Source organism: Polypterus senegalus, chromosome 2 (assembly GCF_016835505.1).
Source record: "Polypterus senegalus isolate Bchr_013 chromosome 2, ASM1683550v1, whole genome shotgun sequence".
Lineage (NCBI taxonomy): Eukaryota > Metazoa > Chordata > Cladistia > Polypteriformes > Polypteridae > Polypterus > Polypterus senegalus.
In genome coordinates, this window is record NC_053155.1 from 22,393,742 (window position 1) to 22,407,342 (window position 13,601).

General features: G+C 39.5%; 1 protein-coding gene across 1 annotated transcript in view; it reads left to right on the forward strand.

The window, feature by feature from the left end:
- The window catches only part of LOC120522829 (protein downstream neighbor of son homolog), a 23,791-nt gene extending 11,920 nt beyond the window's left edge, over positions 1–11,871 (forward strand). The window contains exons 4-9 of the mRNA XM_039743516.1: positions 476–654; positions 1,207–1,318; positions 3,618–3,737; positions 3,977–4,175; positions 6,413–6,625; positions 11,281–11,871. Coding sequence (XP_039599450.1) covers positions 476–654; positions 1,207–1,318; positions 3,618–3,737; positions 3,977–4,175; positions 6,413–6,625; positions 11,281–11,418 — 961 coding nt within the window. The 3' untranslated portion in view covers positions 11,419–11,871. The remainder of the gene's footprint in view (positions 1–475; positions 655–1,206; positions 1,319–3,617; positions 3,738–3,976; positions 4,176–6,412; positions 6,626–11,280) is intronic.
- Positions 11,872–13,601: the final 1,730 nt, after the last annotated feature.

The window sequence follows — 13,601 nt, forward strand, 5'->3', positions numbered from 1 at the left end:
GCAAGTATGGATAAAGAGTAACATGTCAAAAACTAGGTAGATAGTTAACGTTAAATGCCATACTTTAGAACAATTGCAGGGATGGAATCTGGTACATGCACAAGCTTCCTAGCATTATATTTCAAAGTTTTGGCTTTGAGCCTGGTACTGCAGGATAGGCACAAACTCTGTCTCGCCCTGAACTAGATAAGTGAATTAGAAAACAGACAGCTGGGCTTTTTGATTTTTAAAAATTCTATTATTGGGAAATGTGTGAATAGTCTGTGTTTAACTGAAAGACATCCTTGAATGTTGTTTAATTAGTGAATTCTAGAACTTGTACTATAATGTTGCTGTTTGTAAGCATTAAATGTGTAAAGTAAACCTGTACCTTTTTTGGTGGATTGGTCAATTATGCTGAATATAGATTTCTAGTCTTTATGTCTATCATGGTGAGGAATCTTTCTTTAACTTTTCACATTATCTATCTGTGTAGGTCATTGAGCTTCACTTCCTTGTATAACCTGCTGCGCTCACGACTCTGCCCTTACTTCTATCTTTGTACTTACCAATTTACTGTGCTGTTCAGATCAGCTGGTTTAGCAGGCAATAAGGCCATTACTGCCTTGCTCTCTCCAACAACCCGTGGACTTCGTGAAGCTATGAAAAATGAGGGTGAGTAATCGTAGAATAAATTAGTTTAGCTATATCAAAGAATTTACTTTTTTCCATGTCTAGGTTGATCCCTTACATTGCTTTTGGGGGTGATTAGTCCTGTTTATAACAGTCTTATGACCTTTAAAATACATGTTTATTCCCTAATACATAACTAATTAGAAATTGTTTGATTGCAATATTGGCCATGAATTGACACACAGAACTGAAGTATAGTTCTGAATCGAAAGATGTGCTGTTTGTTGACAAATCTAATAAACTGTCTTTAGAATACTTTTCTTGCATTATAGGGTAAACCTTAGACTCCCCATTTAAAATTATGGGTGAATTGAGACTTTTTTGCCATCCTTTACTGGACATTTTAGTCAAAAGGACCCGCTGTAATTCAGCTTAACTGTAAAGTACCCCTTTCATTGTACCCTTATACTGTATTTGTTTAGTCAAGATCAAATGCTTATTGTAATAATGTGGCTCTTTTAGCTTGTATGCACTCTTGGAAATTAGATTGTTTTCAGTGTTTCAGTGAGTTGTTGTTTTTTCTTTTTCTTCCAGGTATTGAGTTTTCACTGCCATTATTGGAGGAAAGCCGGAAGCGCAAAAATGTAAATAGTTCTGAGGTGGTCAGTGAAGGAGGTCTTGACACAGAAACTGAGGAAGGAAAATTGTGAGTTGGGTAATTTATATTTTAGAAATGCTACATCGGATTGTTTTGTCCTCCTATGTCAGAGGCAGACATTTCTTTTTCAGGAGAAATTAACTCACTAATGTCGTTTGGTAGCAATAGCTGGTCTGTTTTATTGCGTGTGTGGTATATCTTGGTTGAACAATGGCAGAAGAGATAATTTACACAGAGAGAAAATTCCATATTTAAGACGGTTTGCACACAAATGTATACTTTTTCAGAGCTAGTAAACGTTGAATTATAAGAGTTACCAGTGGGCCTGTGTTCATGTTGCAGTTTGTAGTTGTTTTTAAACTGAGATGGCTTAGTCAACAATTGTGATAACAGCCTAATGCTACAGAAGGGGGGAAAGAACACCTAATTGTTTTGTTGTTGTTATTCCTCCTTTTCAGCTGAATGAACACTTTATTTTTTTCTTGTAAAATGCACTTTTTTTTTCTTTAAAGTCTTCAACTATTTTTTAATGTAAGTGGAACATTTTGGATTTTTTTGTTTAAAACTAAATATTTAATCATTGAATTTTTTGAAAAACAGTGTTCAACTCTCCACCTCATTATAATTTAAATTGCAAAATTGTCCTAATATTCTAACACATTAATAAAAGAAGAGTTTAAATTCCAAAGTCAGCTTGTGTATGCTCATTGGGCACAAATGTTTGCAAATATTTGTGTGTGTGTGTATACTGTATATATGTATATATAAATGTATGTGTATGCGTATATGTGTTGTGACCACCAGGGAGTATACTGATCCCCTAACACAACAGACACAGGCTCAACTCCCAGCACAACACAGGTTTTATTTAACTTTGGGGAAACATTTAACAGGCTTCCCACCAATGTAGCACAGCCCAAAGCACTAGTAAGTACAACACAACATTCACAGTCTACAGCACCTTATTCTCGTCTTCTCTCTGTCTCTCTTTCCACCTCCACTCCTCATTGTCTCCCTTCCTCCCAACTGTGGCTCCCCAAACAAAGTGAGACAGCTTCCTTTTATAGAGCACCCAGAAGTGCCAGGTGTCCTGTGATACCCTTTTAGAGTACATCCAGATGTGGTGGCAGCTGTACAGAGGAGGGCTCAGCCATTCCCCATGTGCCCCCTGGCGGTGGCCACAGACCCCAGCAGGGTTGAGCTTCCATGCTCCAAGCCAGGGGGACTTCCTTTGTCATCCTGCCCCGTGCAAGCTCCTTCCCCCTTATATTTGGATACATATGTATGTAGAGATGGAGAGATAAATAAATAATGGTGTATGGATGTGTTTTTGTAACTGGTTCTCTACTCTGGAGCAGTACTCATTGCCCCAAACATTTTACTTGAATTTGGAAGTACAAAATCATCTTATAGACAAATAACTGAATTTTTAACAACAGCAGAGGGGATTCTCTGATAAAGTACCAGTAGGAAGGAAAAAGACTGAATGAAAAAACCCTTAGGAGCAAAAATGCAAAACCTGCAGAGTGAAGTTGGTCATCCAGGTGGGTATGAATGCAGGTGTGTCACAGCCATTCAGTTGAACTCGTCTGCAAGTGTGGCACTTTTGTCCTTTATTAGCAACACAAACATACGATGATCAAGTTAGTAATAACCATAAGATTGATCTTTTCTCTGCCTGTTGAGGGCACGTTTGTATCTTGTGTGTCCAAGAGTATGCACAGTATTGTTTTTCCCACATGACAGATTTTTTTTTTTTATTATTTAATTCAGCAATAAACTTTGTTTTGTGGCAAAACTTAGTAACCCACTTAAAGTTCTTACTTAATTTATATCTAATCTTAGATTTTTATTTTTTATTCTTTTGTAGTTCAGAAATGTCTCTTCATAGAAAGAACAATCCTAATCAATTTCACACAGTGGATTGTATAGATCTTAAATTAAAGAAGATACATGAGTGCTGGTATCCGATATGTGCCCTGAGTTCAGTTATCAGAATCGGTACCTGTAAAGGAGAAATGGGGTCGGTGCTTCCCTAACTCCTGCTCCTTTTGCTGTTGCCAATATTGATCTTTTTTTTTTTTTACAAAATTATTGATTAGTTAGGTTTTTCAATATGCATGTGTTGAGCAGTCAAGCAAAATGACACCTTTTATTGTCTGAATGAACAGATTACAACAATGTGCAAGCTTTCAAACTGATGTATACATCTAAACTGACCACAGCTCGGTGAAAAATAAAACAAGAAAAGCACAGGAATTCAAAGAGGATGAGTCTGTGCACACTGACATAGGAAAAGGAATCGAGAGCTACTTGATAATATGTTAAAATATTTTTTTTGTTTCAGAGTTCACATGGACAGTGATGAGGAGGATGATGATGATGATGATGATGGTGGTTTGTCTTGGCTTGCAGAAATGGGTGTTCAAGATGACATCAGGAAACCAGATACAATGTCAATCAAGCTGTATCCTACACTTATGCCATGATTAGGTTCATTACTTTTATATGTGGTGTTTTTCCAAATATCAGGCAATTTATTTATTTTGCAGCTGCTGCAATCAACAGCTCTTTTTTTTTTTTTTATTATCCAATGGTAGCCTCCATTTTCTTTCTATTAAAGTACTCTATGGTAGTTATCCTTTTTGGTCATCAAACAATGTCTCTGACAAAGTAAAGCGCATGTTCCTTGACCACCTTCAACAGCCGTAAGGAACGCAGTGAAGTTCGTTTGGACCATAGGCCCGAGTCAGTGGCTCTGGTAGAAGGAGGCAACACCTTTACATTGCTCAACTTCCTTATAAACTTGAAAAGCCTAGTTGCAGTGGCTGGACCACAGGCAGGCCTTCCCCCAACTCTTCTGTCCCCCACAGCTTTTAGAGGAGCTTCAATGCAGACACTAAAGGTATGGATGTACATGTCATTGGCTGGCATTCATCTTTGGTAAGAAGTTGACTGTCTTCATCAAGCATTAGGGTGTGTATATTTCATACATTAAGGGGTGGCTTGTTTAAAACTTCGTAAGTAGATGGTGTGATTACTAATAAAACATTGCAATAAAACAAAAGTATACACCTAATACTAATAAAGTAGTCAAGATCTGATGATTGTACCAAGATATTTCTTTGAAATGTGTTACTAAAAAGCATATTTTCCAAATGTGTCATGAAACATATATCCACATAAGGTTACATTTTATGAATTGAACATTTTTAGGAGTCTTTTAGTGAATACTAGTGGTGCTCTATTTAAAGAAATGCTACAAACAAACAAGTTCCATTTTTCCCACATCATCCCATGAACGGTACACTTTTTATAATGCTCATGAGGATTTTGAATGTCATTTAAATAAGATATTTGTCTTGCTCATGCACCTGCTCTTCTGTAGCTGACTGGATGTCTTTGTCATTGGCATAGCACATCCTTCGAAGGAAATATTTCAACTTGCAGGACAGGTGGTAGTGTCGAGGGCTTGGTCAGCAGTACAGTTTTGCAGAGTATACTGTGAGCAAGGGCATTATTGTGAAGCAGAAATGAGAATGTGAAACAGCTTTCTTTGCCAATTTTCCCAGATTGACTGCCACAGATACCAAAGCAAACCAGAATGTGATCATCTGATTATTTGAATGACTATTGAAGCATGTAATGTTTCATAGAATGTATTTGCTCAAGCTTGTCCTTGAAACACTGCATGTGATTCAACATTTCAACCACACAGTAATAATGTTTGTTTGTGAAGAATGTATTCACATGATCCATAACTAATAACTAATCCCTGTAGTGTTTGCCATCTCATACTTTATCACTCTTCTGCAGTACAGTTTAATACACAGTAGTAAGATGTTTTTCCTGTCACTAATGTTGAACTCCGACCAGAAATGGGGTCATTTTCAAGATATGTGCTGCTATGATAAAAAAACAAAAAAATCTGTAGGCCGTCTTTTGACTGTGGCATATATAAGGGACTATTCATGATGCACATTGCCTACGCAAAAAAAAAAAAAATGACAGGTTGAGTACAGCTCTCGCGTCCTCCAGTCCATGCACTTTAAAACGTGAGAGTTTTTCAGGGAGAGTGAAAAAGAAAATTGGGCAAAAGACGTGACACAGTGAGAAAATTAAAGGTGAAAATAGATGTTGTAAAGTAACTGAGCTTTATGATTGATTTGTACATTGTAATGAACACAGCAACAAAAGAGATGGACATAAACATGTAGATCACTGCAGGTATTTGGGCTCCACGCATTTCAGATGTGCTGCTGTCTTTTATGGTATGGTTTGTCGTTTAGAGTTTAGGTAAGTATTGTGGGCTTTGTACTTGCTGTGCATTAAAGTGCTGAAGCTATATTCTGGCGTGGCATGTTTGCGTTTCCAATTAGACAATGTTGACTTCCTTTAGTTATTCGTTTTTTTACCCCCCTTCTGACCCCCATTTACTTCAAATGCATATTTTACAATTCACATTTTCACATATACAGCTGCCAATTTCTAAACTTTCCTTGACTCCTACACTATAGCTGTTGCTGAACATCAGTGGTTTCAATTTCAGATCTTGGAGCATGTCGTATTTTGGAATTTTTGAATTAAGCATGCTCAACCTGTATAATCCAAAGACGTGTTGTTTTCTAGTCCTAGAAATAAAGTGATGGCATATTGAATTTTTGTGTTTTTTTTTTTTTTTTTCTTCTTCTTCTTCCATCCATGTTGAGTAAAACCGGAAATGTGTACTATAAACCACAAATCTTTGAAACTTGTAATTGACATTTAACTTCACAGGTGCTAATCTTCAACTTGTATGGCTACTTTGGAATACCTTGTTCGCATTCAGTCCCTCCTACGTCTACACATTTGTGTTAAATGGATTATTATCTAGACTGTTAGGTAGTGATAATTATTGTTATGCTGTTGCTTCTTCAGATCAAATTTTATGAAAGTTACATTTTTATCCCATCACAGTATTTACTTATAGACTTGAGCTGTTGCAGCATGTGATGATGATTAACTTTCTGAAGAGATCTGGAAAGACTTGTGAAATATTTTACAGTTTTAATTTTTGTGTGAGAGTCAGATTAAGACTTACAATCCTGTAAACTTGCTTCTTTTTAAAAATTTTTACCTGCATTTACTTTCCTACACCTATAGGCACGCAGTGTGAATGTGAAGACACAGGTCCGAACAGGCTTGAAAGACTTGTTCAGCCTTGAAGTCACCGGCCCCATTATGCCCCATTCTCTTCATGCTCTGACGTTGCTTCTGCGCTCGGCCCAGAAAGGGGCATTCTCTGCAGTCTTCAACACCCACAGCCCAACTGCAATCTTTAACACAGCTTCTCGCACAGAGAGCACCAGTTTCAAGGTGACTATCTGTTTTTCTCTTATTTTTTTTGAATGTGTTGAAACACGATTTTGAATTCAAGTTTAAATCATTGTATCTGCCTTATCTGATTAAGCAGTGTGGCATTCCCTATGGGTATGTTATTGAGTTATAGATCACAGGTGATGTATCAAGGTTACAAAAGGGAAAATCTTTGGCTTCCTGTGTAACCCTAAGGGAGTTAGTTGTTTGTCAGAGAATTTAATTGATTTATAGATATTTTATTCAGCATGTTCATATTACTTTACACTCAATTGCTGTTCATCCAGTATGTTTCTCATTTACCTTTATTGGTTCAGACTTGCACATTCAGTAAACACCTTGAGTACAGTATTGCTTAAATGTTGTCGGGGGGAGTTTTGGTAAACTGTATTGATGAGAATAAAATAAGCAGACAGAAGGGAGCACCGAAAAGATCATAATTGGTATACTTATAAAAATCACTCTACATATTAACAAATTAAGGGGTGTGTCATAGGTTAGGAATCTCTCAGGGCGACACTGCCGCTCTCTCTCAAGTACCCTAAGATCTGCATTAACCAGCTGCCGGTTTGACTCTTAGCCTGTGAGTTGGCCTTCCTGTGCAGCAGCTCTCTCTCAGCCTGACTGCAAGCGCTGCCTGCTACAGTTGCTCGTTTGGACTGACGATTTTGGTATGGCTTTGCACTTTGTTCTAAAGGCATAATATCTGCACAACAAGAATTTCTTTTTTTAGTTTCCATTGCTTGTTATTGCGATCATTCCATTTAAACATTATGTTATAAAAACAGTGACGAGCAGGGCTGATACTTGCGTAAATCATTCCCTCATTTTAAATTCATGATGTTCTTTGGTCGTTTTCATTTTTTTTCAAATTCAACCAGATGTACATCTTAATTAATAGGTTACCATTATACAGTATGAACACATTCATAATTCATCAGAAATTCTGTGAAGAAGGCTCTGTGGAACTGTTCATGCGGTGATCTTGCTGTTGCACTCGGTTCAGAAGGGTGCATTCTCTGTAGTCTTCAACGCCTCACAGCCTACAAAATGGAAGTGATGTCGGTCACATTTTCCCTGTAAAACACTTCTGTAAAAATGCTCAGAAAACATCTGAGAAACGCCCTTAAAAAACCTGAAAAACGCAAAACGTTGGAATTTGACAGTTGTGAATGGGCCCTTATACTTAAGACTTGCATGCCTTTTTTAACATTGTAAGTAGTATGCTGAGTTTGCTGGGCAGCACAATCAGAACATCTGGCAACATAAGCTGCAGTAGAAATTGTGTTTCTTTCCCAGCAGTAGCTCTTTGGCAGGTGGACAGTTTGCAGCTTAGCAACATGTAGCTAGCTCTCTTTCAGTTTGGATTAAATATGCCATCTGTGCTGAATTACAAAAAAAAAAAAATACAGCTTAGTGAGTCGGCCTGTTTGCTTATTGAAAGTTAATTATTTACAATTTAATGATTGAGGAAAATACCCAAAAACTTTTTATAAAGCTGAAGTATGATTATTGTTCAGTTTTGACGAGCACTGATACTGTAAGTAGTTTTCTTTTAGATCCAAGAGATGACAGTTGAAAAGTGAAGGTCACTGGCCCTGGTATAAATATCTGGCTAAGGGTCAAAATGCAACTCTGTCTAAAATAAAATTAGCAAGTTTGTTTTACAGACTAGTCTGGCGTAGTTAGCTAGCATATATACTGAGGGCTTGAGTGGTGACTCTGAGGCTAGGGATTTGCACTGCCAATCGGAAGGTTGCCGGTTCAAATCCCATAATACACCAAAAGTGTCTACTTTGAGCAAGGCCCTTAACCTGCAATTGCTCCGTCCTGGGTATGACGTTAATCTGCATCCAGCCCTGTTTGTGGGCCCTCCAACCTGCAGAGAAAAACCTGGGGGTTGGTGGCAGAATTGGCACACCAGCCACCATAACAAAAAAAATCTCCCACTGGTTCCATTCCATCTGAACTAGTGTGGTGCTGAGGTGTCATCCACCATGTGGCTGCACTCTGGTCCTAATCTGGGATCCTGAGTTGGTGTGTCATGTGGTGGGTGCGGCAGTGCGCTGTATCAGTGCCTGCTCCTAACCTCTGTCATATTCACTGAAACATTATTTTAGTTCAGTGTACTCAAGAGTAATCCTAGTGACAAATGACAAGCACATTTAGCAGATAATTTAATATTTTGGCTCTAACTTTCATTCCAGCATGACTCTCTCAAGTCAACCAGCTTTGTAACACTAAAAGGACTATTGTTGAATAGCTAGTTAAGTTTAAGTGGGCTACTTGCAGCATTATTGACTTGTCCGTTGCTGTACTTCAGTGTGCTTCTTCTTTAGGTGCGCAAATTGAGCTAGTGTTGTTGTGCAACACCGTCCGTGATTTACACGATGTATAACCATTTTCCCTGATTTTCAGTTGAAATACTCTCACACAGGACAATTTCGTCTAATATTTGTAGGAAGCTTCTTCTGCTGAATGTGGTGCAGCTGCTGCCATGATTGGCCTACTCAAAAACCGTGCAGAGAGCCTCCATTTACCTGTGTGCAATGTGGGGGAGTGGCATAGACATTTAGTCGATTAAGAAAATAATTAATTACAATTTTTAGTCAATTAAATCAATTAATCGTGGCAGCCTAATTCTAAATTGGACCTATTATGAGGTGTGTGTGTGTCCTCCCTGCATGGAGTTTGCATGTTCTCCCCGTGTCTGTGTGGGTTTCCTCCTGGTGCTCCGGTTTCCTCCCACAGTCCAAAGACATGCATGTTCGGCGCACTGGCGATTCTAAATTGTCCCTAGTGTGTGCTTGGTGTGTGTGTGTGTGTGTGTGCACCGTGCGGTGGGCTGGCGCCCTGCCCGAGGTTTGTTTCCTGCCTTGCTCCCTATGTTTGCTGGGATTGGCTCAAGCAGATCCCCATGACCCTGTAGTTAGGATATAGCGGTTTGGGTAAAGGATGGATGGATGGATGAGGTGTGTGTGTGTGTGTGTGTGTGAGGTTTAGGTGTGTTTCATTGTGGAAGGGTCTTAGGGCGACCTTATTCTCGCTTTAATCCATAGATCTGAACAGGGTGCCCAAAATCCCCATTATAGCTTTTGTAAGCTTACACTCCTCAGGCCATTCCAAAGATACAGCTGTAGTCTGCAACTTCACTTGTATTCTTTCTTTACATTAGTGACCCCTGGTGACAAAACAGATTACCAGAACAAACCGGAGAGGAAGTTTATACTTTTACTTGTGCATTATACAAACTTTTCCATTTTAAAATACACCCAAAACAGAAGCACGATTGTGGCAAATAATACCAATACAGCCTGGATCATGAGCAGTTAATCTTGCTAGGAGTCTATGTATCCAAAATGCCTCGCCTCCTAGGTGACTTCTCATCTAAATAAGGTGGTTGGTCCCTGATCCAGCATGATGCCTTTTGACCAGTCCTGTTTAGACATTATTACATTTGAATTACACAGTTGGAGATCTATAACTTGAAAGTACACTTTTTGAGTAGGACTTGGCAGTCGTAGAGGACTTGTCACAATCAACTTTCATATGGTGTTCAGAGGCCATTAAGAAGGCTATCGGAATGTTAGGATAGATATTGTGATGTTTACAGTACAAGTCATAGGAGGCTATACCCAAGTTTTTATAACACATTAGTAAGGCCTCACCTGGAGTACTTTGTGCAGTTTTTGTCTCTGGCCCATAAAAAAAGACATAAAAGTGCAAGACAGAGTTCATAAAAAAGCAACTAGGCTGATTCCAGGACTGCTGGGGATGAGTTATGAACAAAGATCAAAAGAGCTGAGCCTTTTCAATTTAAGCAAATGGAGATTAATAGGAGATGTGATTGGAGTATTAAAATTATGAATGGACTTAGTATAGTGGATTTAGATGTTTATTTCAAAATCGGTTCAACTGGAACAAGGGGTCATTGTTAGCAACTGGTTAATGATACATTTCGCATGCACTTTAGGATGTTTTTCTTCACACAGAGAACGATAGACACATGGAATAAGACACCAATTAGTGTGGTAGACGGTAGGACTTTAGGGACCTTCAAAACTTGACTTGATGTTATTTTTGGAAGAATATTTTTGCAAGAAACATTTCTAAACCCTCCCCCACGTAAAGTACCTACTTTTATGACAATATATTTGTCCTGACATGTGTTTAGGAGGCAACCTGTATACTGGACTTGTGGCAGACCCAGGGTTGGTTTGTGTTTTGTACTCAAATGATCCTGGGGCTGCGGTGGGCTGGCACCCTGCCCGGGGTTTGTTTCCTGCCTTGTGCCCTGTGTTGGCTGGGATTGGCTCCAGCAGACCCCCGTGACCCTGTAGTTAGGATATAGCGGGTTGGATGATTGATGGATGTTCCTGGGGAGTTACAATAGAATATGGAGTGGATCATTAGTATAAGCAGGCAGACTGTTGACCTTTGAAACCCCCATAGGTTTTTGTCACGATTTTTGCTACTGTTTTAATGATAACTCCTTGGCAAGTCTGTCATCTACTCTAGGAAGCCCATCTTGAAATCTTTCCAAATCTTTTCTTGCCCTGCTTACTAAAAGCATTTTTTTTTTATCATAAATGACTCTGAATTTGCATGTTCATGCTGACAATTGTAACTTAATATCTTGTACTTTATTTTCCTAGGAGTCAGCACTGCAGGATCTGAAGGATTGTGGCTTGCATCCAGACACCCTGGTACAGCTGCTGGAGCCTCCTGTGTTAGGAAAACTTGCCTTGAGGCAGCTGGAAATGAGTGACTACAAATATACCTGGAAATCTTGAGGGTAGGAGAGGGCTCTGTGCCCATATTCAGGCACTGCCAAGATGTTATTGTGATTACAGTTTCTGTAGATGGATTGCGGCAGAGAGCCAGAGACCCATCTGTGCACAGCTTTTTTTGTCACTGCCAGCATCAAATGAACTGCAGTTATCTTCTCCAGTTATGTGCCACATAACTATATTCTGTATTTGGCATAAGCATGTGTTGGGGTCTACTTCACTGGCCGAGAGGAGAGTGCGTGTACTTAAATGCAAGCAAAGCTTGTAAACACACACGCAGCCTCTTGCAGGCTGGACGTGAAATGCCACTCCTGCTGAGTGGCTAAATCAGCTGTTTGAAGAAGAGCTTAGTCTCGTGTGAGCTTTAATCGATGTATGAGGCACGTGAAGTTAAACTGAAAAAGAGCTGGTGATATTTTATAGATGTAATAAAATGTTTTACATTTTTAGATTTTAGTGTGCTTTCATGTCAGATTATTTTTTTAATAACTAGGGGGCTTTACCCCCTTCCACCTCCCGGGGTGCGCTACGCGCCAGGCACTTTGCATCTCTGCCTCTCGCATTGTGAACGCATGCTAAGGAAATGCAGTCGGATTAGCTGCTGGCTGGCTGGCTGGCTGCTGCTGAGCTGAGTGTTCTGCTTGTCGCGCTGCGCGTCGATCATTTAAACGCTTATACAGCAGCTGTCCTTTTGTCTCACTGCCTTGTCTCACGGGACGTTAACGTGTCTCCGAGAAAATCACGTATCGTCTCCTTCCAAGCTTTCCGAGATTTTTTTGTTTTTGATAATAGAGAGACATTAATATTCTACTTGGCTGCAAGTTTCATCTGGAGAAGCTTACATAATTTATTTTTTTTCACAATTTTTGGTATGTCCTATCAGTTTAAGCAATTAAATAGAGCGATATTGGATCTGTGATTTTTTTTTTTTTTTTATAAACTGTATACATTTGAGAGGTTCATTTTGAAGGTGATTCACCAATTAATCCAGCATGCCAGATGAAATTGTTTTTGCAGTATGGATTTACAAAAAAAAATTAAAACAAATGGGTAATCTAAGTAAAAGCGGTGGGTTTGACATTTGTATACACTTTTAAACCTGGTGGTTAGCAACAGTGGGAGGTTGAAGGAAGAAGCCACGTCTTCAGCTGCCTAGTCTGACACAGCAGAGCCAAGACGTCTTCTCCAGACAGTGGCGGATATGGCTCTTTTTTAACCATTTCTCCACCATTAATGTCTCAATAAGAGTGGAAAATTTGGGTGAGGAACAGGAGGTTTCAAGCAAAGAGCCGACTGAGGGTAGAACCTTATGCTCTGTAAGAGGCCCCTGGCAATTAGAAATGAAATAACGCAAACCTGCCTTTGGGCTGTCAGAATTTGTCTTTAGCACAGCAGGTATATAATCTAAAGGCTCCAAGCTTCATGCCTCAGTAGGTAATGCCAGCACCAACACCTCGAGAAGCACGTGTGGCTGAGAGAGAGAAGCCATCCAGCTGTGTCGAATGACGCTGTAACCTGAGTGTAACTGGATGCTGTGGTACTGGAATTCTCTCTGTGGTGCCGAATTGGGAAAGTACTTCCTTATGTGTCACAAAGCAGACACTTTTATGTTACAAAGAAGCCTTCTCATCTTGTTGAGCAATACACTACAAATGGCTATGCCATATGTGCAACTTCGAGCTGGTTGAGCTTCTCCACGCACCCGGACTTCTCCGCTTGCTCCTGCCAACAGACCAAATCCAGGTCACGACAGCTTCGGTCACCGTCTGGGAATTTCCTGTGCGGTGTTACTGATAAGAGAACCAGAAGTCCTCGAGTTGCTAAGAAGGTTTATTGTTTTGTTTAGCAATAAATGGAGATGATCCACCTCCCGTAAATATATTTTGTGACATGTGAATTATTGTCCTACGCCCGAGTCCAATGGCTTCAAGAAAACCAACTTTATTTTCATCGAAACTTGGACCAGTCAGGATATTTATTCAAACAGGAGCTACCACTTCAGTACACAGGCACAGCAAATGAGCAGAGACGGGGCCATCTTGGTGCTGAGACATGAGTGTGAGCAAGCCTTCAAACAGTCTCTCTATGCCTGCTTGGGACCCACTGCTCAATCCGCCCTTCCCCTATGTAATCAGAAATCGGTCAATATAAGAAATTATCCTTAATCAAAAAGTGCAGTATTTTAA